Source organism: Oryzias latipes, chromosome 15 (assembly GCF_002234675.1).
Source record: "Oryzias latipes chromosome 15, ASM223467v1".
Taxonomy (NCBI): Eukaryota; Metazoa; Chordata; class Actinopteri; order Beloniformes; family Adrianichthyidae; genus Oryzias; species Oryzias latipes.
Genome location: NC_019873.2, coordinates 12,889,704 through 12,914,535, shown reverse-complemented (window position 1 = coordinate 12,914,535; position 24,832 = coordinate 12,889,704). Strand labels below are relative to the sequence as shown.

Sequence of the window (24,832 nt, the reverse complement as noted above, 5' to 3'; positions counted from 1 at the left end):
TATTTATTCTAAACGGTATTCTGAGCTCAAACTATCCTGTATTCCGCTCAGTATGAGGACCACCCTCCCTGTTGCCATGGAAACCCTCATCTGAACTCCACTGAGCCACATTTGAGCTCCTACTTCTTGAAGCTGCTGCTGAATGCATGTGGTTTAAACAAAAGCCCAAACAGACTCCGGGAAGAAGCTTCAATCTATATGTGGGTCTGCAGGTGTGTTCATACCTGAGAGGTGGGCGTGTCTGGCACACACTTCATCCACAGAAAAGAGACTACCTAAAACACAAGCAAACTCCTTTCAGAGGTTCCACAGGAAACCAAAGCCCTATCAGCACAGATCAGGTTTCAGGTCACATGACAGAAAGAGCTGCAAGAGGATCCAAGAGAACCTCCAACAGGACAGGCAGGCTGGAAGGAGTCATCTTTACCTGACACTCTTCATCGCCGCCTGCAGTTGATCTGGCTCCTCTTCCCCCTACGAGCTGAAACGTGAAACAATGAATGAAACAGCTGCAGCATCTGGAGACAGCTTTGTGCAGAGTGTGAATACAGTGAACAACTTCCAATTCCAGTTAGTCACAAACCAAGTGTTGCAGTTCCTTTAAACGACAAGCAGAGGCAGATGTCAGAAGAAAGCAATCTCCAAGAGACTTCCATATGGAAAAGGAAAGGTTTCCACCAAAAGTAACAGAATATAAAGACTGGAAGCAATGAAAAGTGGCTGGATGGCTCTGTTGGCTGGGTGTGGAACTGGCCCCCAAAATTAGGGTTCCCTTATGTGTGCAATGAGCTTCATCCAGTATTGGTCCTTAGGAAAGACCCTTCACGCTACTGACCAACTATGTATCTTAGATTAGATTAGCCTTATTGTCATTGTCCATTGTACAATGAAATTAAAGCATCACCATTTCAGTGCAAGAATAACAAAATAATATTAAATATTAAAGCATCCAAGTCTGGGTGTACCTGTGCCGGTCCCCAGCCCAGACAAAATACGGGGTTGTGACAGGAATGGCATCCAGGAAAAAAATCTCTAAAAAGAAAAAAACCCACTGGACCTGTGCAAATCAGTGAAGCCGATTCTCTGTGGCAACCCCAAAAGTGAACAACTTGTGATACAATGTAACGATTGTCAATTTGGTTAATAAAGTTTTTTAGGCAAACTGACCCCCACCAGAATGAATGTGACACCCACTGACCCAGCTGATCCTGGAGCTGTGGACAGGCGAGTCACACCTGACAGCTCAGGGGGTCAGAGTGATGTCAACAAGTCCTCATCACATTTTGGTGACTCTCTCTGATTGGCTGTCATGCCAACCTGCACACACGGAATTTTTGTGTGGCAAGATGCGGGACCACAAGCACGAGACTCGCTCTATCGTACAATCCGTCCCTGGACGCCGCCCTGACCCCACCCCCAACCCACCATTCACAGTTAGAGTGGGCAGGAGGGGCTCAGGCGCACGGCCAATTTCGACCATGCAGCTAGAGTTACTAGAACCGGGGAACGGCGAGCAGCCGTGGCTGTCAGGCTCGCCCGATACCCCGATGTGAGGCTTACCTGACCGCCAGCGGGTGCGGAACGGCCCGAGGGGCCTCAACAGTTCGGTCGTGAGAGCGGAGAAGTTCTCCCTGAGCCGCGTTCGGAGGACGGAGGCTCGGTACCGAGCCGGGCTGGCTCAGCGACACAGACAGGCGGCGGGGAGGCAGCCGGCCGCGGTGCTCTGCTATGCGGGCAGAGGATCCGTCCAAAGCCTATCGGAAGAAATTGATCCTCAACTACGCTCAGCTGGCGCCATCTTCAGCCGCGGGGCACGATGGGTAATCCTCAGGAATCCCACCCGCATTTATTACCCCCGCCCTGTCCAACGTCTGCGTGCTGACGTCACTGACTGACCAAAAACTTTGCTTAAAGTCTAATTTTACAGTGGCGTTAAAGGCTACCACGGAAAATAATAAAGATACGGTTCAGCTGCAGCTATTGATGGGGTTTGACTTGGGTGGGGCACATCACCATCTGTGAGGAGTCCAGACACACTACCGAGGTGCCTCTGAGCAAGGCTTTAGACCCAAATAATTTCACTTGCAGCAGGTTAATGGTTGATAAGGGAAAAGGAAGTCCTTGAAAATGACCAGTTAAATAACAAATTGGAGCAAAATATAATTAATAAATAAATAAACAATAAAAACAAACAAAATGAATAAATCTGAGTTCAGTTGAAATGTTCAAACATTTTATTCTCATGTATTTATTTAAACACTTTCACCGACAGGCTGGAGCCCAATAATATGCGAATTCACACTAAAGTCACTAAAAGGATCTAATTTCCATATAAATATACCAAAATAATATAATAAAACACTAATAAACAGGAATAAAAGTGAGGTGGAGGTGAGACGATCATTTCAAATTGTCACAAACCTTTGATATTTGTTAAAAGACAAGCCTTAAAACTGCAGGGGTTGGCAATGAAAAGGTTAAGGTATGGACAGAAAGAGATAAAAGCTTTTGCCGAAATACAAACCTGGAAAAATGTGCCAAATTTAAAAGTTAAAACACGAGCATAAGGAACATGAAATCAAACAGCTGTCGTGTTGTTTTCTGTGGCACATGGAGTCCAAAGCAACATAACAGGTATGAGGAGTCATTTTTGCAGTCATTGTATTCCTGAAAAAGGTGAGATCTAATTGAACTCATCCGACTTGACTGAAATGATCTGAAGAGGAGACCTAATGAGGGATTTGCTACTGTGCTGCTGACATGAGCTGAAAAAGTTAGTTTGGTGTAAAGGATGATCCCCAAGTTGTGCACAGTTGTCCATTCGCTGTTTTTTGAGAGTATTTCTAAATATATTGTGCATTTTTGTGGGTTAAGTAGAAGTCAGTTAAAGGGCCATCTGCAGAGGTTGTTAAGGTCATTTTGAAGAGGCACAGTCAGACGATGAGGTGATAGTTTGCTACAACTTGACATCATCCGCATACTTGACACATTCACAACCTCCAGTAGGTCATTGGTAAACATTGAGAATAGTATTGGTGCAAGCAGAGCGCTCTCAGGTACTCCAGATGTTGCCTTTCCGTATTCTGAGGTTTTCCCATTCATCACAACTCTTTGTATGACAGATCTTTTCACAACTGAATGCTCACTGTAAACCTCTGAATTTAGATCATCTGAAAAGGCAAACAACACAAGTAGTTATCTTATTCAGAAGTACAAAATATTTAGGTTTTGATCACAGAAACAATGCTCTTATTTGCCCCATAGGACTCTGAAGGTCAACTTGCCATTGGTTTACCATAGCTTAAAATGTAATTTAGCCACTCACAATCAAGAAAGCGTACACACAATTCTTAGAAAATGATGGGGGACGCATATTATTGATTTTATGAGATGAACTTGCGCGCCAGTGGAAATTTGAACGCTGGCTGGACTTTGGACATGTCTCTAATAAAAAATAGGTAAAGTAACTGAAGAAAAAATTTGCTTTTGTATGAAATGTACAAAGCTGATTCCCTGACTGTTTAAAAAATGTGTGGCGTGGCTGTTTGGAGGCGTGGGCTTCAAGCTCACTCTGCAAGCAAGGAGAAATTACATTAAATTAGGTCAAAGACAGATGGCATGCTTTAACTAGACTCAACACCACAGAGTGTTCTCTTACACGTTGTGTCAAAAGGCACTGGTTTGAAATGATCTGAGCTAGAGTGGAAATGAGGTGTGGAACAGCAGCAAGAGCGACCAAATGGGGGCAGCAGAGGGGCAGGAACCGCCAACTCATGACTTTCTTGTTTAAGCGGCAGAAAACATTTTTGATATCTGGAGATTCTCTGATCAGTCAGTGAAGAATCCCCATCCTCTTTGTGATTTCAATCTCTGTCGTCACTTTTACGTTTGACTTTCTTTGCCCCCAGGGGATGTTCCTGCCATCGATCTCAGGTTATAGCTGCTCCCACAGTTTTCCTGCGAAATGTCTGAGCTGACGTTCCCTAACTAAACCTTTTTCTGCTCTTTCCAAATTTACATTTGGATTAAACAATATACTCACTTTACTTTGTCAAACCCTGTTGATCCTTTTAAAGAACATTGTTGAAGTAGTCGGCGTAAGTCAATATGGCCAACCCACTTCAGGCTTCATTTCTGAGGGTCAGATTCCTGCATTTTTTAAATGTCTGTCGGTTACCCCAGTGGAACTTCACCATTCCTCACTGAAGAGGTCGTCTCTGCTTAAAGAAAACATTTTCAGGGTTTCTTTCTTCCGGGAGGACCATCCATCATCCTGATGTCCCCTCAGTCTTTGGGATGTGTCTGGATGGAACAGTGTCAACTGATCATCTCCAGAAAAATACACACACATGGAACTGGTGAGATCACATGACAGCAGCTGCTGTGCTCATTGTTGTGTCCCTCCTGGGGAAAGAGACAAAGACAATGTCCAGCTGCTCCACAACAATGCACCCCCCCAATACATTTCCTCCAGTATGATAGTTATGGCAGGAATGGAGAGCGCTGAGTTCAAGCAGCTGCTCGTGTCTCTCTGACTCGGTAACCACAGACCTGAGCACTTCTTACTGACTTCCACCCCTCCTGATCCACGCAGGTGGAGTTTAGAGGAAAACTTGAAAGCTTGTGGTCCGCTCAATGTATTTCCTACGTCACAAATACGTTTGTTTTTTTTCAAACGGCCTTTGTTGTCTGCTCGTTATTCACAACAATCTGAATAAAGAAATACTCAGAAAAGCAATTTTGAGCTTAATTTTCTTCACATATGTTCTCCATCATCAAAAAAATGTTACAAGAACATGTGAAAAACACCATAAAAGGGATTTTCATTGGAAAAGGTTGTTTAGGAATTAAGAAACAAAAAAAGTAGGAGTGCTGAATGGATACGGGATGAAATTCTATGATGAAATAATTTAAAAGACATAGATATTTATTAAGGACTTTTCCCAATGTCTGCATTTTAGTATAGACTGTTCAAGAACTTATCATCCACCCAGCAGCTGAGCCAACAGACAAGCGCTGAAGGCCTCTTGTGTTGGACAGATTTTACTTTTAAAATAGAGGGTTATGGAACTTCAGACAAGAGGTGTATATTTGTACAAACCCCTTTTATATTTGAGGCTAGGATTTATTTACATTAATTATGATTGTAAACATTTCTTGTTGGACCAGACAGAAAACTAATATCCTATGATGTTAGTTTGGGAGCTCATGTGATTCTAGGAGCTGTTCTGTCTGGGGGCTAATGCCCCTGGGTTTGCAATGGCAGACAGTTGAGCTAGACCAGGGGTCGGCAACCCATGGCTTCGGAGCCACATGTGGCTCTTTCATCCTTCTGTTGTGGCTCCCCGTGACTTTGGAAAATTATGAGTATTTTATAATAATTAAATTTTATTTTAGTTTGTTCATTTTTCATGGCATTTCAAAGGCGCTGATGGCTCCGTACGAAGCACGAGCCACGTAAAAAACAGCTTCGTAATGAGCTCGTATTTATCGGGCGAGACCTGCAGAGCTGATAGCAGGGAGAGGCACGCGGGGCGGCTTCAATAAACACTCCGATCCTCTGCCGGGAACTTGACGTGCTGCGGGGCAGAGAGGAACTCGCTGATGACAGAGAGTTTGCGCCAGTGTTGCCAGATAGAGTCACAGTTTTCCAGCCGAAAAGTCATCTGAAAACCGCCAGACCCAGCCAAAAACCGCCCAAAACAGCTTTTGTTGATGTTTTTTTTTCGTACTGGACTGATAAAATAAAATATTTTTCTAAATAAAAGATAGTTCTGACCAATAATAAAATGTGTACAATATTGAATATTTCTTCAACGGAGAGCCTTCTTCCACTCATTTTCTTAACCCGCTCTATCCCTGCTATAACCTGTGTCCTGCTCTTTCATCCTTGTGCTGCGCTGGAGCGCCCCGACTTCCGTATTTTGCGCTCTCTGTGTAGGACACACTGAGGAGCGCGGGGGGTAACAAATCTCAGCTGCAGAGGATGTGAACAGGTGAACAGGTAGAGAGGAAAAGCAGGTAAAGAGGCGGAGGAGGGGCTTTGGCTTCAAAATCTGTCAGAGATGCAAACAAGGGCGTCAGATTGAGACGCAGCTTTCCCTGCGGGAGTTGAAGCAGAGACTTTCTCTGGGATGATTTTATAAACCCAAACATGGAAACATGGTTACCAAGTAGAACTCTTCAAAATAATAAACCTGATCTCTCCACATTCTCAGTGTCTACCATGCATTGATAAACACATCGCTCCATGCAGCAATCAGACCAGAACCAGTAGCTCCTCCCACACACGGCCGCGGTATCATCCTTTAAAGAACATAATGTGCATTTGCAGCGGTGTATGCTTCAGACGATGTCCGATTGGCCAATCTACATGTCAATCAAGTCCCGTACTTCTCAGTGAGGACTTTGGTGGATTTTAAAGAAGTACTTTTTTTTTCCTTTTTTATCTTTTCTGGCCCACGATCTACACTCATGTCATTGAAGATCGACCGGTCGATCGCGATCGATGTAATGAGCACCTTTGAATAATATATACATGCATAATATATATAATGATGTCAAAACGGGTTGTGGCTCTGGGTGCTTTTCTTTTTATTAGGGGCGGTCCCAAATGGCTCTTTGAGTAAAAAAGGTTGCCGACCCCTGAGCTAGACTAAGGCAAGTTAAAAATCAGCCTGTAGAAAGAAGATTTAACCCTTGTGCTATCTTAGACGACCCCACCCTAACATTGACATGTTCTCCCTACCATGACAAAGGTGGATAAAGGTGGAAAGATTTCATGTGATCCATGGACACCAGTGAGGTTCACAAATCATTGAAGAAAAAAGGTTCAGAGCACTGTCTAGTCACTAGTGGGTCTAGATGACCCAACTCCCAATGTTAAAGTGCCTAGGATAGCACAAGGGTTAAAGGAAGATCTGTAAAGTCTCCTGAACTGAACTGCAAACCCACTCTCTGTGCATCGAGACGTGGAACGTCAGCTCACTGAGAGGGAAGCAGCCTGAACAGAGATTCTTCTCCCAGGCTAGAGGTCTGCAATACCAGGGTGTCAGTTGGAGAGTGTGATTGACAAGCGGATAGATTGAGCGACTGAACTGAAGGAATGTGGCCGTTGTACTGTCTGTCACGGTAAAGAAGGAACTGAGCCTAGAGGTAAAGTTTTAGATTTAATCAGATGTTCCTACCCTCACCTGTGGCAATGGACTTTGGGTCACGACTGAAAGGACAAGATCCTGGGTCCAAGAAGCTGAAATGAGTTTCCTCCACAGGGTGGTGGGGCACTCCTATGGAGATTGTGTGAGGATCTCTCTCACCTGCAAAGAAGCCTAAAATACAGCTGCTGCTTCACCACTTTGAGAGGAGTTAGTTGAGGTATCTTGATCACATCTTTTTAGATGCCTCCTGGGTCTCTCTCTGAGGAGGTGTTCCAGGCATGCCCCACCAGGAGGAGGCCCAGGGGCAGACTCAGGATGCACTGGAGGACTTTTGTAATCTAACTCTGGAAAACTTGGGGGTCAGGATGTTTCAGTGAAGAGAGAGGTATGGGCATTTCTGCTTAGACTGCTGCCCCTGTGATCTAACACAAAAATGGAAGATGACTGAATGGACCCTTTGGTTCATTCTGAAATGTAGGGAGGTTGCAGTCCACCTCTAAAGAAAGATTGAGATTTAGAGAACAAACATTGCTCTTCTGTCTTCTGTGGACAACCTGTCTTCACTTCCCTCTGGCAGTGAGAATACACTGGAGAGATTTCTTCTGATTGATTTTGCAATGTTTAAAGAAGTTACCAAAATACAAAAGATTTTCTCCACATCCAGCCTTCCCCTCACATCCTGTGTCATTACATCCAGGATCAATATACTAAATAAACTATACCAGTTTCCACTTGACCTGGAAGCCGTGGCTGTTGCTGTTAACTTTCCTTTTTTATTTTATTTATTTTTAGTTTAAATTTCAGAAATTTGTTAGAAAGTGTCACAGAGGGGTCACACGATAGTGCTCCCACAGGTTTACACCGGTTTCAAACATAATTTAGCCAACCACAATCAAGAAATCATATGCACAGTTTTTCGAAAGTTCTGGGGGTCAAACATGATTGATTTTATCAAAGGAGGCTGCTGGCTGATGACAATTTGAATGCGGGCCACATTTGGCTCACGGGCCGGACTTTGGACATGCCTGATCAACAGTTTTAAAAGAGCTTTTGGGACTGACTATTGTGGTTTTGCCTTACTCCTGCAGTCTGAGAGTGCCTCCTTGGTTTTGTATTTGGTTCTTTCTTTTGTATGATGGCCATTTTACTACTTTGTCAATGATTTTTCTGTGCTTTTGATTTTTGGATGGGTTCTTGTTCTGATATATTTGAAAAAACTGATTTGATGTGAGCAAAAACTCAGAAGTCAGTAACTGTTATTTACAGAGGAAACATATACAATAAAGGAGTTACGTAAAACATCAGTGTATGTTAGAGGGAGAATTACCAAGATTGTTCTTCTATTTTTGAGACAATATCATGGAAAGCCCAATGAGGGACTGACAAACAAGAGGTCAAGGGCAGACGGAAAATACAGAGGAGGGGACAAAGGAAGTGAATCTTCATCTCCTCTTTGAAGGTGGTAGTCTCTCCTCAGAGTGGTCAAAATGGGATGTAATGAAGGGCGGGGGGGGGGGGGGGGGGTTCAGCTGCTGTGCTGAGGGAGGGGTCAAGGTTGCCCCCCCAGGCATTCTTCTGCTTGGATAAACAGAGCGGCATTGTGAGGCAGGTGGTCTGACACGCTGGCAGTTTTGGGTACAGAGGAATCTCCCAGCTGCTGCTGGAACAATTCGTCCAGCAGGTTAGACCCCATCAACACCCCCACTGCCCACAAGCCCCCCAACACCAACCCACGGTCAGATTTAGACTTCACTAAATCTGCACGTCATGGAAAGCTCCTACTACGGCTGAAATCCTGAAGGCCTGATGCAGCTGTAGTAGTGCATCACAACCCACAGATGGTCTTTAGAACATCAGCTGATTATTGACTGGGTGATCAATGAGCTGGTAATAGATTCTGGATACACGGTGACGTGTAGGGACCGTCATCCACCGCCCTGCCATGGAGATCTGTCAGGAAGGGGGCAAGCAATCAGCTGGATTCTGGAAGAGAAGATGGGTGAATGTCTTATCTTCACATCTGTTTTTCAATTCAGAGCAGCAGAAGCCGCCTCAAGGCACAAAAAAAGAAAATCAAACTGTTTATCCATGCATTCATCTATGCACAGTCCGAATGTTGTGGTGAGTTCTCTAGAGCTTTTAGGGCCTCAAAGAAGCCTCAGGAAGGACGTAGTTTTCATTTTGTCGATATTCCCCCTACTTTGAGATCCTCTAAAAGGCTGTAGTGAGAACACAAGGACTTTGGCCTTGCATCCCTGAGGTGATCACCTGCATTCCAGGTTTTTGAGGCTATAAGAGAGTTCCTCAAGAGTTTTTTGAATGGAAAGTCTGAGTTGTGCAGTTCACCGTTTAGTAGCTGAAGGTTTGTTGGGACTATGGTGGTCTTGGTGTCAGGGTTAATAGTTTCTGAGCTGCCAGAAACATCAGAAAGCAGCAACTTGTTCTTGGTGGGGCAAGCCTGAGCCTGCTTGAACAGGTAGGTGATCTGAAGTAAGATGTTCACCAGTAACAGTGTTTTTACAGAAAAGAGGCGGGGCCTCCTGAGAGATCAGGGCCAGACACGTGCCAGATGTGTGTAGATCTTGGAGGGAAGCCAGAGAAGGAGGCAGGGACGGAGCAAATGTCTCTCCAGGATGAAGGAGCTTGAAAAAGATGTTCAGGATCCCTTTTAGCAGCAGAAGCTGAGAAAAACTCTGAAAAATAACTGTTGGTCCGCTGCTTTCAGACTAACAAACCAAAACAGAAATAGTTTTTCACCTGCTTCAGGCCCACAGTGGGCTGGCGGGGGGGGGGGGGGGGGGGGGGGGGGGGTCTCCTGGTAAAACAGATGAAGATTGAGTCCAATCAACACCTATTAGCACCTGAAGCTTCTGAACTCCCATTTCATTTAACAGCAAAAACACCAAGACTTCAGCTCCTCCTCCCACCCCCTGTGCGCGTGTCCATGTGTGGGTGTGCGAGGCAGGGTCGCACCCTCCAGAGGGGGAGTGTTTGTTGAAGAGGGTAGGAAGGGTGAAGGATTGCCTCCTCGTCTGCTCTTGCAGCTTTAACACAAACGCCAAAACTACCAGCAAAGGAGCATTGCACGTTTTGTGGGTCTGCTTGGGTCGTTGTGCATCATTCTGAGTGTGTGTGCTTTTCTGTGTGTGTGTGTGTGTGTTTGTGTGTGTGTGTGCGTGGAGGAGGGGACTGAAGATCCAGGAGCTTTGTAGCAGCGAGGAGGTCAGAGGAAGGTAGGAGCAGCTTGTTGTGTTTGTACAATCTGTTGTCTGTCTGTTTCATTGGAGTTGTCGCCTTTGAATGTGATAGAATGTTAACAGTGTGAGGCTGAGTTTGCATCTAAAGCGCTATTTGCTGTCTCCTGCTCTGGGAGGCAGACATGGACCTTCTTCATTAGAATGAGCCTCACTCCTCAAACCTGAGTTTCCTGCAGGGGGCGCTGCAGATGATGCAATTAGTTCAAGTTCTGTGAAAAGGAGGGAAAATAGTGTTTTTTGGTGTTTCTTACATGTTCATGTGGCATTTTTTCTGATGATGGTGAACACATATAAAGAAAATTAAGCCAAAAATTACATTTCTTTGTTCAAATTGTGGTAAATCAGGATCGGCCCACAACTTAGCCGCCGCAATTTCTAATAAAGTACTGCTGCTTTTCAGACACTATGTCCTAGAAACATCACAGGTTTTTGATTTGGGCCAAAAATGGCATTGATAACTTGATAAAAGGCCGTTGGGGATCCTTTTACGGTAGATAAAAAGATTATCGGTGTGGGTCTTAAATGACAAATACAATTCCAAAGGAACTCTAATCTAAAGGTGACTGCAGTTCTGAGAGAACACCGATTCTTGATCATGTCACAGTGTATCATCTCATCTACTGTACATTTTTCTTCATTTACTGGCAGTCTTGAGCTCATCCTCCTTTGATTTTGTTCTAAAATAGGGCAGAAAACACCTTTGTGTTGGCTGGATACACACCACCTGACAGGAAAACAGAATAAACTTGATCTATTTCAGAAAATACTGCAACTAAATCTGAAGAAGAAATTGTTCAAACGCTCTCTGTACACCTGCCACTACAGTAGAGGATAACTTATTGGTCTTTACTCCTCCACAGGTCAATGTTGATAGTTTTACAACATCCTAAAACAAGCTCTGTGAGAGTGCAAGTGTGTGTGATTGTGGCCCTGCGACAGACTGGCGACCTGTCCAGGAAGTGGCCGGGATAGGCTCCAGCAGCCCCATGACCCCGAAAGGAACAAAGCGGGTTTAGAAGATGAATTAATGAATAAAATAAGCTCCATCAACTCTTAGAAGCCTTTTGAGACAGCTGTGTTTGTAATATTGGGCTATGTAAATTGAATTTAATTGAATTTAATTAGTTAAGAATATTAAACCATAACTCAAAAAACCCCAAAAGGAAGTTTGGATCCACAAAGACAAAACATCTTTACATAATCTGCACAGACGGTGTGCTGATGGCCAAGGAAGCCCTATGACCTACTCAAACTACTTGCTGTACATCATAAATTGATGCAAACAAGAACAAGCCCAGGTTTTTTTTATTCTAGAGCCAGACTGACTGAGAGTCACAGTTCTGTTGATCTGCATGTTCCTCTAGATCTCTGTGAAAACTTCACGATCTATTTGACAACAAATTAAGAGAGAATTGTCAGAACAAACTCCCAAAGGGTGTATCTGATGGTCTTTCAAGAACTACTGATCCATCCATCCATCCATCCATCCAATTTTCTGGAGATGCTTTAACTCTTTCGGGGTCAAAGGTTTCCTGGAGATTGTCCAAGCTACTGCTGGGACAGGCAGCGTACGCCCTGGATATGTCCCCAGTCAGTCGCAGGACCACACAATGGCTCCCACACGTACGCACACATGCACATCAGGGACACTAAAGAGTAACCAATTAACCTATAAAGCAGGTTATTGGACTGTGGGAGGAAGCCTGAGCACCTGGAAAAAACCCATGCATGCACAGGGAGAACATGTAAACTCCACACAGAAAGGTTCCAGCCCGCTGACCACTGCATCACCGTGCAGCCTCACTACTATTTCAATTATCCAGAATTATTTTAAGTCACTTTTGTCCTCTTGAGCTCTCTGAACCAGCATCACTAATGTCTTCTTGTAAGTCTCCAGGTCATCTCTTGGATTTAATTTCAACTTGATTGTTTAAAGACATTTCAAAGAGTAATCCATCTTTATTAAAGCTGATTTATGTCCATGTGACCAGACTCCATTTCAAGGTTGATGTAATCAAACTTCTATTAAGAAAGGCCATCCTTATCAACAAGTTGTAGTTAATCTCACTTTAATTTCTAAAATTCTTGAGAAAACTGCTGCAGATCCTCTGTCAGCATTTAAACACAATGATTTGTGAGTTTTTGTCAGGATTTTGCACATCATTGCACTGACAATGCTGCTGAAGGTAACCATGATCTCCTTATAGCTGCAGATACTTGTGTCTGTACTTGTTCTTTTAGACCTCTGTGCTTCTTTTGACACAGTTGTTGAGAGCATTCTGTTGCAGCTACTGGAATGTATCATTAATGTAACAGGAAATGGTTTAAGCTGGTTTAAATCATATCATCTAATAGATTCCCATCTGTTTGAGTGAATGAGTCTGCCACAGGGCTCTAAGCTTAGTCCAGTCCTGCTCAGTCCAAATATGCTTCCAGTAGTAACACTGTTATAAAGCATAGCAAACAATTCTGTTGTTACTCTGATGGTTACTCAGCTATGCTTTTCTATTAAACCAGGAGATGTCTTGTAGTTTATAAGATTTCAAAGATGTATTTTTTTTAAACTTGTCCTCTCCAGGAGTGTGGCCATTAGATGAGAGCTGAAGGCCTCTTGTGTTGGACAAAAAACGGAAAAAAGGGGTCAAGATGTAGAAGGCTTAAAAATGAAGAATGTGAAGGGATCGAATTACAAAAAGAGGCAACAAGTTGCTGGAGGTTTATCAACATTACGGTCAAATGTAGATGTTTATCAAAAGGGTTGGGCCTGTCCATGACACATTCATCCATACACTCAAAACACAAAACCTGGCGCCAAAAACCTTCACACACATATCAACATGTACACAATACATAAAAGGCACACACGCATGTACTTATGCATACAAACAAAGGCATTACAAACACACATTCCTGTATTCGTTCAAATAATCTATTTGTGCAGTGATGAGCAGGCGCCTGTGCTTAAGTGTCTGGGTATCAAGTATCAAGGCTCTGTTTTGAAGGATGACTTAAACATTTAAAGAACTGGGTGACTCCTGTCGGTAATTTTCTTTTCCTAAACTCAGAAAAGGAGGTTGCTCCCCGACCTGAGCGCTTCAGGAAACCCCAGTGTAATGAGAGTGGATGGCATTGTTTGACTCTCCAGTCCTTCTGTGAGAAACTCTGGAGTCGTTTTTGATCAAACTTTGACTTTAAAATGAATTTAACTTTCTAGCATGTCTTTCTTTCATTTCTGCCTTATTTCTAAAACCAGAAACATCCTGTCTCAGAATAACACAGAGAAATGAGTGTCTGTGTTTCTGGGGTGGGAGCGACTTTTGCTTTGTGTCTCCTCTTTTGTGGAATTAACCCCCTCTTCTAATTTTAAAATGCAGATACAAATGTATTTCTTGAGGGCTAGACTTAAAGCCTTTCTTTTAATTCAATTAGGAAAATAATTTGTGGTTTTAAGTCATGCCTTCAGTTTTGCTGCTAAAGGATTGTTTAATTTTTCCTTATAAATGGACAGACTTTAAAGCATTACTATTACCCCTCAAAGTGAGGAACAAGACAAAAAGATGGAGAGGAAGGCTATTCCAGAAAGATTGTAATTGAGGATGTCAACACGTCTCCTACTTCATCTACCTGCCTCCTGGCTGACCCTCTCAGAATTGGAGACACGTTGCACGGTGGGACAGTGGTTAGCGCTCTTCTCTGTATTTCCCTTGAATTTACAAATCACTGTTACAAGTCACTAACTTGTATGTCCTTTGTCTTAAAAAAGATGTTTCAGTGTTTGTGTTTTCCTCCTGCTCTCTTGTCGTCACAGTTACAAACAAATGTGTTTTGTCTTTACAAACATTTGTGATTTCTGAGTTGGTCGGTGCTCATCGTGTGTTCTTATTGTTGGGTTCACTCACATCTCTGTTTTGTTTTAAAAAAGATAGTCCACAGATTTTGAGTTTGTCCATCTAAAAATCTTTGTCCGTCCAAGTTTGTCTGGTCCTGGTGTTGCAATGACTGGCTTATTTCTTTTGTTTGATAACTGATGTATTGGAGATTTTGTGGGTTTTTTTCTGTTTGCTCTTCCCCCATGTACCCTTTTGGGGTCCTGTATCTTTCTGTGATGGTGTTTCTCATGATGATCTCTGTTTTCATGGCTCCTTACAACTTCCATCTGCAGTGGTCAGATACTGTTCAGTTTGACTCTGTATCTAGTTTGGGTTCAATGTTGGATGTCAGGTTGTTGATGATCCTGAAGGTTTGAAGGTGTGGTATGTAGTTTGTTGTCTTTCCTGTGGTTGTGGTCCTGTGGTCTACTTTATTTTCAGTTTATTTTGCAACATTCTTCTGAGCACAATCAGATACTGTCCTCATCCATCCATCTATCCGTCCAGTAACTGGCCTGTTTTTGTCCTTGGTGATTGTTGGAGTTTTCCTGGAATCGTGGATTTCCTCTGTTTGCAGATGCAAACATACCAGAGCATGATCCTGCATGCAGATGTTTTGGACCATTCTGTATTTATTTGTGAACACAAAAGCACATTCATGCTGCGTGAGCAGGAGCTGGAAAGAGGATCTGATCCGACAGCAGGAGGTGCTAAAGGGTTAGCAGAAACGCCGAAGGCTGCACAAGGAGCTCACATGAAGAATCAGCAGAAGGCGTCATGGTGTGATGATTCTGCAGCAGCAGGGATATGTAATGGTGAGCAAAGATGTTTCTAGAGGATGTTGGCTCCTTATGATGATTTCATTGAAGTGTCTGTACCTCTTCAAGGTCTATCACAGCTTTTCGCCCCAGTAGACTTGAGTCCAACGGGTGCAGTTGGTCCCAGTCAGCCTCCTGCAGCTGGACTGTGTGCTGCATTCACTGGCCACCTGTTGCTTTCTCTTCATACAGACTGCCCTCATTCTTCTCTTTCTGTAGCAAACTTGCTGAAATAAAAGCTGAGTGTGAGTGTGTGTATGTGCTCTGGTATGTCAGTAATCCAGGCATGTTGCTTCCTGTCTGTGCGGAGGTTGTGTTCCTCACTGTAATCTCTGGAAAAATGATCCTGCTCCTTGTTTCCCGTCTGACAGTCGGCTGTGTGGGCAGAGTGAAGTAAGGGTCTGTCACCACGGCAACAGCCTGGGAGCAGGGGCTGGAAAGAGGTTCTTATCCAACAGCAGGCGGAGCTGAGGAGTCCATAGATATCCTGTTAGCCAGAGAACCTCTGTGTATCATGGGCTCCTGTTCTTCAGTGCTAAGTTCTCTTTCTGCCCATGTATTTCAGTTAGGCCAGCTTCTTTTCTTCTTCTGGTCTCCATCTAACATGGACAGAACCAACTATCATTCATGCAGAGGTGGGGAGAGACTCCCAAAATTGGACACAAGAAACCAAACAGTGTCACTGTAAAAAGTTAAAAGTAATCAAATTAAAGCAAACAAATTGGTCAAAACTCAGCTTATGATAGAATGAAAATAATGAGTTCAGTCTTGCATTTTCCGAAATTGATAATGAATACAAAAGTGAATTTATTGGCTAATACAAAAGCTGATATCCAGATGAAAATGGTGTTTTTAACATGTTCTTGTAGAACTTTTCTAAGAATGGAGAACATATATATAAAATTAAACTTACACTGTAACTGCTGAACAATTCTTTATTGAAATCCTTGTGAAACAGGAGAAAACGAAAAAAGGCAGTTGGAAAAAGCTTGTGGGTTTGACGTAGGACCTACATCGGTAAACCACAAGCTCCCTGCTCAGCTCCATTCTGATGCCTCCACTTGCAGACAAACAGATCCATGTATGCCTTCTTCTTCCTTGTCTAAACAGGAATCTGGATCAAAACTGTACGGCTTGTGGCTCCAAAATTGTTTGTAAAGTCTCTTGCCCTGGTAATGTTAGGTTGGGCTGTGAAGGACTGTAAGCCGGCGGGTGACAGTGTAAACATGGACATGATGGGGGTGAGCCTACTCTACACCAACAGTCTCACAACTCAGAAGGCAATTTCTAATGAACTCCTGCTGCTCTGTAGAAACTATAACCTAGAAAATGACACAGCTTTTTGAATTTTGGCTAAAAAGGACAAAGTTACAATTACGAGACCACTGGAAATGCTTTTTACAATAGATCAAAAGATGATTGGAGTGGGACTTTAAACCTTTGTTTCTCCTCATTGGATGTATTTCATGTGTGTGTCTGAGATTTTGATGCATTCATGATGCTTTCATAAGCACCATGAAATACTCACACAGATGCTGGAAACATTTTTGAAATAATTGTGAATCCACGGGAGAGAAGATATTTATTGCTTGTGCTTGTATACCGGGGGGCGGGGGTATTTTTGAATTAGTTATCTTTATGGGTATTCTTTTGTAACAAAATGGGGCAGACAACTGTATCCAAATGCTGCAGGTTTATATTGGCTCAGCTAAAAGTCCACAAAGCTAAATCAGGGTCAGGCAGGCAGGAGTCGATAACAGGCATAGGATCATCAGAGGAGAAACAGGGGTAGTCAGGACCCATGCGAGCGTGGGGGCAAGGGGGAGGCAAACAGGGTCAGGGTACAGAAGATCAGGTCGGTAATGCAGGCAGAGTGGCACAAACAATACTTCGCTCTGAGTGAGTGCTCAGTGCAGAGTTTAAGTAGACTGTGATTGATTGAGTGAATGAGAGTCAGATGTGTGGCACGCAGGAAGTGCACGCTGGGGTTGCTGGGAGATGAAGGGCATTAAGTACTCTGTAGATGGTTTCCACTGGTGACCAGAGGGGGAGACAGAGGTCTGACTTCTGACAGTTTTTATATGATTTGGGGGCTGTTATTTTTATTTTGCATGTAAGTGAACTTAACAGACCTCTCACTGTACTTTTTTGCCCTGCCTAATCGCTCGATTTTAATCGCAAAAGTGGGTGGAGTTCACTGTGGTCAACATGGGTGACCCCCTTCAGGCTTCATTCTGGGTTTGTTTCTTATTTGGGTGAGGAATGTGCAAGCTTAGAACAGACTTTCAGGTGAAGAAGATGGTGGACTACCTTCATCTAATGATAAAACTGTACTGCTGAGCCCCAGTTTATGACCTCCACACTAGTGCTCTGCCACTAATATCAGGGACACTCGACCCTCACAGCTCATGTGATTCAGACTTTGGTTCAGTTTTATCTTCTTTTTTTGTGTTGCAGATGTTGAAGCACTAGTGGTGCTGATGGTGTTTCCTGCAACAGCAGCTACCCCTTAGATCAGTGCTGGCTCCTCAAGAAACACAATCCTGCCTTGTTCCCAGCTCTCCTTGACCATCTTTCTGCTGATTGGCTGTCTTAAGTGATTCCACATCGTGATTGACTGAACACACCTGATTTAGGCATTAGGACCAGGGTTGACCAGCCCTGCTGTCGATTATCTTTTTTCATCATTTTGGTTTTGGCTGCAGCACAATTCTGGAATATTTCCTTCTCACTTACCACACTCCTGTCTCTTCTATGGGAATCAAGGGGGCATGTTCAAATTGGCCTTCAGGTAGTGAGCGACCTTGGGAGCATTTCGGGCATTCAACTCAGGCAGGCTTTTACTTAGGCCACTCCCCTAGGGCGGGTCAGTTAATCAACTCACCTGTGCAGCCTCCTATTTAAGTCCAGGTGTGTTAGTTGTTCATCCTTCTGTACTGCAGCACTGCGTTCTTTGCCCCACCCTCCTCCCCAGCTTCCACCTGTGAGCTCCATTAGGGGTAGTTATTACCCAAAAGTTTATGGATATTTGTCTCATGGAATTGCGCGGAGTCTTATGCCAAACTAAAGGAATGTGAAATGTCAACTAAATGTGTAATGCCAATTATAAAGGAATGAGAAATGGCAACTAAGAGGAATGTGAACTTAGAGGAATGGGAAATGCTAACTTGGAGGAATGCGAAATGCTAACTTAAAGGAAAGTGAATGCTAACTTAAATGAAAGTGAATGTCAAAGAATGTGAAAGCAACAAAGAATGTGAAAGCAAAACTAAAAGATGTGAAAATAAATAATATTACTACTGCATGAGTGGCTAAGATGAAGCTGAGCTCTGCAGGTTTTGCTCCTTCCGGTCCTGGTCTCCTTCTGTGCTTGGTTTGTTGAATTCACTGTCAGCAGTTGTTGTGTAACTCTCAAATTGGATCTGGGGTTTGTGTGGGGCTATGGGTGTTGGTACTGAGGAGACCTGTTCTCCCTTGGGTCTTAAGTGTGAGAAATGAAGGCTGCTGTGTTTTGTCACGTTTCCACACAAACTCCCATAGGTTTAATGCTGGCAGAGGGGGTTCACTTGCACATGGTGATTGGTATGTAAATTGTTTCAGATTGTAAACAGGAAGCAGCTGGAAAGGGAGGGGGGTTCCTGGGTGTAGTTTCCAGTGTTACCGGCTCATCTGTGGTTCACACACCTGTGGTTCTGGACCGGATCCTGGACCCACAACTCTGATTTATCTCACTGGCACCTGGTTCCTGGGCTGATCCATATGATGACAGCCCAAAGCGGCGGCGTCTTCATAAGCGTGTCAGCTTTCACTTGGCGGCATGTGTGCATGTGAAGTGCACAGACGGATTCTGGGTCAGCAGCTCACCGCATCCGTCTTCTGTTTCAGGCCACCATACTCACTTCAGCCCACATGGCGCCGGTCCGAGCTGAAGGCGTCCTGTTGCTCCTGAGCTGCTGGTTTGTCCTCCACATCCAGTCATCAGCAGGTCAAGGTAGGTTTATAACACATGAACTGGTCACTCTGCAGAAAACAGTCTTACACGTTCAGGGAAGACTACCTCTTGGTGTCAGATGAAGATACTCGACGTCAGATGTTGAGCAGACAGGAACTCTGTCTTCCTGCGTATTTCAGTGAGTTTTATACTGTAGTTTAACCATCAAACACTAGAGGGCACTGTGAGTTATTTGTTTCAGCTGCAGCTAATTAACTAATGTGACTTCAAACTGGACAATTAAGTCACATCTACTTGTGTGCTGATTGGACAGGAGCCCTGCTGTTCTATCAAATTATGAATTGGCCAATCAAAATGCAGGCTTGTATTACCTGACTTGCTAAGGCGTCAACAGCATAGCCGCAGGCTGAGGGCAGCTTAACCTGCTCACAGAACCGGTCATATGTCAGAGCGGAACTAGACTCCTGACAAATGTACCATAACTTACACATGCACACACACATACGGGTCCCTTCTGACCCACAGAGAACATAACAAGGCATTTGGGTCAGCAGCCTCAAATGCAATCCTTCTCCATGAAAAATGTCCACGTTTTCCCAGAATCCCTCGCTTCTCTGTCACATCTGTGCCAAAGATAGTAACTTTGAGATCCAGTTTCCTTTTTCAGTGATCAAACTCATGAGAACTGCTGGCCCCCTGTTTGCTGCTCTCTCATTTATTTCAGGAGCCGTTTCTCTCCCTTCATAGTGAGCCCTCCTGGGAGGCTGCTCACTGTGGAGGGGTGGGGTGCTTTGGGGGGGTCATCATTTGGGGGGGTCATCAAAACCTTAGAAACCTGGCCTCTGACCTGTGGCAGACGCTGAGTCACAAGCAGGTGTGTGTGTGGTGGCACGTGCTGCTGTGCTTACTGTTATGAAGCTGCTGTGTCATCAAATAGCAGAGACAGATTATATGGTTTTGGTCGCTACTCTCGCCTTAAGACCCAGTAATTAGCCAAGGTTGGTCCTGCACAGATGTCAGCACTGAAAGCACTGAAAAACAAACCTCAGATCCTGCAGGGCCAAAATGAGCTCACATGCCAGATCCCACACTTCCCACTCTCAGTAACTGGACCGAGTGAGTGTGATGTCACGCATAGAAAAATGGCTTTCTTGTCGCTCCAACCAAATAAAGTAAATTCAGTCGTCATCTGAGTCAGCATTTCAGTGGCAACCACTCTGGTCAGTTAGGAGTGAGCTTGTTGGAAATCAAAACAGCCACCACTTGAAAGCAGGCTCGGGAGAATCCTTCAATCAAACGTTTTGAATTTTCAACGTGTGACCAAAAACTTTGACTGAGGCATCTGATTGGTCAGTTTATAACTTGAATAATTTGCACTACAAAGGAATGTTATGGAAAATAAAGGCAATAGTTTGTAGATGTACTCGACCAACCACAACGGAATAAAGAAAATATGAACATCTTTGTGCTTTGCAGTTATGGCAAATGCACCACGACCATTCCTCAGTGACAAACCGAGGGCCATGTCACCAACCTAATATATTGACATTGTTTCATCCTCCAATCCGTGAGCTGTGATTAGACACGTTTCCTGTTTCCTGCAGGAAGTGACTGCAGCTGCAACATGACCAACAGTCGCTGTGATGAGTCTGGAATATGCAGGTGAGTGATCCACTGTACATCCCTGCAACTGACAGTTGGACCAAGGCTGCTTTAAACCTCTTATCATCTTCTGTTGTTCCCCTATATCTTCCTTCTCTCTCCCTTTCCTTGTTTACTTTCATCCCATGCAGGTGTGACCCTGGCTGGGAAGGTGAACACTGCGATCGCTGCGTGCTCATGCCTGGCTGTGTGCACGGCTCCTGCCAGCAGCCATGGCAGTGCACATGTGAGCCTGGATGGGGGGGGCGATTCTGTGACAAAGGTGAGGCACTGCTATTAGTGTGTCTGTCAGCCATAGTTGTCTTCACAATATGACATGTTTGGTGCATCTCTGCTGGTAGATCTTAGCGTGTGCTCAAATCAGCAGCCATGCCGGAATGGTGCCACCTGTGCAATGAAGGACAGCGGAGATTTTACTTGTCTGTGTCCACAAGGCTATCATGGCCACCTGTGCCAACGAAAGTCGGGGCCATGTCATCAAATCAGGTGAGGAAAGAGATCAAACATGCATGCTGACCCCATCAGTGCCTGATTAAGGCAAGCTTTTGGTGTCTGAGGGCTGCACGGGTGGGGGGTGTTCACACCCCACTCAACATGTCAGGAAAGTAATTCAGTCAAACATGTGAAGCTTTTACTGTGAAAAGCAGGTTCTCACCTCCAGGTGGCATTTTTCTGTCCATACATAATGCGCACCTATCACTGATCCATCTCAGATGAATTTACTGAGATGGAGGTCAGACACAGAGAGAGCCACAGCTGACTTGCAAAGCAAATGCCATTTCAGCATAAAAGACAAACTAAAGCAGAAAGCACTACAAATATAAAACTACACAGACCCTGTTAGGTGACCTAAACTGGTACCTAAAGAAAAGAAGATGGAGCTCAATATTGACTTGTGAGCTAGTTGATGAAATTTCCAAGAACTGTTCGTTTTTAGCTGGTAGCTCACACGGTTCACATCTTTGGCACTCTGATTATGCAGCTGTTGTTATCTTACCATGCAGTCAAAAGAAACTTGGTAAAGGCTTCATTTGAACCCCTCCCAGGTTTGGTAGCCTATTATTCCTGCAACATACTTTTGGCTGGATTTTCTTTTTCTTTTGCAAAGACATTCCCAGTGGTCTTTTTATAATAATTATAATTATGCCAGGGTTTTTTGTTTATTTGCAAAAATCAACAAAGCTTTGTAGTTTTCCAGGACATAGTTCAGAAGAAATTCACCTCTGAGTTGTGGTAGAGACTGTTGGCGCAGAAAAAGCCTGTCCCTACATTCTGTCAGCGTTTCCCATCATCCCTTTGTTTACACTTTCTCCCATTAGCTCAGAGCCCAACCTAACATTACCAGTGCAACAAAACAGTAAGCAATATTGGAGCTATCCAGCTGTACAGGTTGGAGCCAGATGCCAGTTCAGACGAGGAAAACGAAGACATACATGGATCTATTTATCTACAAGTTGAAGGATCGGAGGCAGCGGAGCAAGAAGATTGAGTCTTGCTGATGCTCGTCACCCGGTGTTTTGTCTGCTCCTGATTCACAATGATTTGAAGGAACAAATCAGAAATTCAATTTTAAGCTTAATTCTTCTTTATACATGTTCTCCATCATCAGAGAAATGCCACAGGAACATGTTTAAAACACCCAATACACAATTTTCATCAGAATGGAGTTTTCAAAACAAAGATTCCTAAGGTCCCTATTTTAATAACCAAAACACAAGGCCGCAAACTGTCCAGTTTGATATAAAATTCAGCTTGGCTTCTTTAACACAGAGCATTTTTGCATTTTTATTTAAAGAGATTTTCCAATTTTTCTCTGTAAAGTTCAGCACATGTCTCAAATGAAAATCATGAAGACCTTTGGGTAACTTATGTGATGGAGCTAAAATTGGCGTTTATTCTTTCAATTTTGAACCTGAGCCTCTTCTGTTTTCCTTGCAGGTCTCCCTGTAAAAATGGTGGCCTTTGTGAAGACGCTGATGGTTTTGCTGCAGATCTTACCTGCCGCTGTCTGGCGGGTTTCACTGGATCGTTTTGCGAGACAGACATAGACGACTGTCTGTTGAAGCCATGCGCCAACGACGCCATCTGCCTGGATGGCATCAATCGGTTCTCATGCATCTGTCCCAGTGGCTTCACTGGACGCTTCTGCACCGTCAACCTGGACGACTGTGCTAGTCAGCCCTGCCTGAATGGCGGCCGCTGCCTAGACCTTGCGGGGGGCTTTCGCTGTATATGTCAGCTGGGTTACATGGGAAACACCTGTGAGATGTCGCTCAGCAGCCCCAACTGGACCACAAAGGGGGAGAAGGGAAAAGGCAAAAGAAGCAGCAACATCACTCAACATGGGAACAGACTGATGAAGGTGACAGTGAGCGACCGTGGAATAGCCAGCCTCTCGGACATTCAGCTTATTGTTGTCGTGGTTCTGGGGGGAGTGACTTTGGTAGCGGTGGCACTAACGAGTGGTTTGGTGCTGTGGGGCCGTTGCCAAAACTGTAGTTACACCGCCGGCTGGTCACCGCCATGCTCTCAAGGAGCCGAGAGGAGCAGACGGCGAGGACAGAGTGAAACACAGCAATGCCAGATCAGCTTTCTGAACTCGGTAGAACCACAGAAGAAGTTAAATTTGGAGGCTGTTTAAGCTGGTTGCTATGAGGATGAGGATGACAAGAAGAAAAGCAAAGAGAGCACTGTTGAGGTTAGCGGCTCTGCCCATTCAGGTCAGCTGCTCTGAGACTCTCAGCCTGGCAATTGAGGAGCAACATCAGCCTGTGGATCTGTTGTCCCTAAAGCCTCTGTGCAGCAAGGACAGAGGGGTGAGTCCTCAATGCCGCTGGCTGTAGAAATGAAGAAGGACCAGCTTCAGTTCTGCCAACCTGTTTATTTCAGCTGGACTCTGAAGTGGCTGCCTTCAGAAGGACTGCAGTGGTTGGTTCATGATGTCGTGGTCAGGAGGTCGACCCTCATCTGGATCCTGTTTGCTTTAAAGGACTCAAACGATTCAGAGACATTCTCACACAAGCACTTGGGAAACCTACGGGTCACTGTTCTGGTTAAAGAACCAGAGCAGGGATCAGCTGCTGGAGAAGTTTACTCTCAAAAACTCAGGTGTTTCGGTCTGAAAGACAAATATGACAACATGGACACGTTTAGGTTTCAAATGAAAGTCATATGAGAAGATAAAGAGAAGAGCAAAGAAACAAGAATAAAATAAAGTGAAGACATGTTGCAGGTTTTGTTTGTTTCCACAGTTTGGCCAAGTGTTTAAGACAGTAAACACAAGGAAACATCAGCTTAACCCTTGTGCTATCCTAAGCACTTTAACACTGGGAGTTGGGTCATCTAAACCCACTAGACCGCTCTTGACTAGATCCTCTCCACCTTTATCCACCTTTGTCATGGTAGGATAACACGTCAATGTAAGGGTGGGGTCATAGGATAACACAAGGGTTAAAGCCTAGATAGTCAAGAGATTTCATAGATGACATCACAAATAGATGCATTTTGCCTTTGGCAGATGCATCAAGTCCTCATTCTCTAGATTTTTACTTTGGTTGCTTACATTTCTCTTATGTCCTATTACAGATGTTTGATGGATTTTGTATTCATACGTCTGATTCCTCTTTTCTCTTTGCAGCTGTTACTTATTTTAAGCTTATCACAAATTTGCCCATTTCATTGTGTTTGCCCGTCTTTGCTGTTCTCTGCTGGTTGATCTTACTAAACCTGGTTCTGCTGTAGTTTCTTCCTAATTTTTCATCTAGAGGGAGTTTTTCTCTCCACTTACCATTGGTTTTCTCCGTATTGAATTTACATCAATAACCCTTTGAATGTAATCTGTTGGTCACTCATAGAATGGTAGTATGCACTTAAGATTATCAGGCCTTATTGGAATGGTCTGGACAAAATTAGATTATAACAAATAGAAATAAACCTCAGTTTGTCTTTTGCCTTTTATGTAGCAATTTAATCCAACCTCAATTTTGAACTAGCATGTTGTAAATAAACTGAAGTGAAACTATACAGTAAAAAGTTCTAGCATCTGTGTCCTATAAATCAGTGCACTTTTATTTCAGTCACTCCGATGTGAACTAAGTCCCATGGATCAGGTCATGTG

At 44.0% G+C, this 24,832-nt stretch overlaps 1 protein-coding gene across 1 annotated transcript; it reads left to right on the top strand.

Moving 5' to 3' along the window:
* Positions 1-10,146: 10,146 nt before the first annotated feature.
* dlk2 (delta like non-canonical Notch ligand 2) lies at positions 10,147-24,736 on the top strand. Its single transcript, XM_011484239.3, has 6 exons — positions 10,147-10,390; positions 18,987-19,092; positions 20,658-20,715; positions 20,847-20,977; positions 21,057-21,201; positions 22,654-24,736. Exons 2-6 carry the CDS (start codon positions 19,011-19,013, stop codon positions 23,354-23,356), a joined length of 1,119 nt encoding a protein of 372 aa, XP_011482541.1. The 5' UTR covers positions 10,147-10,390; positions 18,987-19,010; the 3' UTR covers positions 23,357-24,736.
* Positions 24,737-24,832: the final 96 nt, after the last annotated feature.

What these genes read in the sequence shown, in the direction of transcription:
- dlk2 (XM_011484239.3), top strand. Translation starts at nt 19,011, where the DNA reads ATGGCGCCGGTCCGAGCTGAAGGCGTCCTGTTGCTCCTGAGCTGCTGG. An exon ending in GATGAGTCTGGAATATGCAG is followed by an intron (nt 20,716 to 20,846) that starts GTGAGTGATCCA and finishes CATCCCATGCAG; the next exon opens with GTGTGACCCTGGCTGGGAAG. An exon ending in GGGGCGATTCTGTGACAAAG is followed by an intron (nt 20,978 to 21,056) that starts GTGAGGCACTGC and finishes CTCTGCTGGTAG; the next exon opens with ATCTTAGCGTGTGCTCAAAT.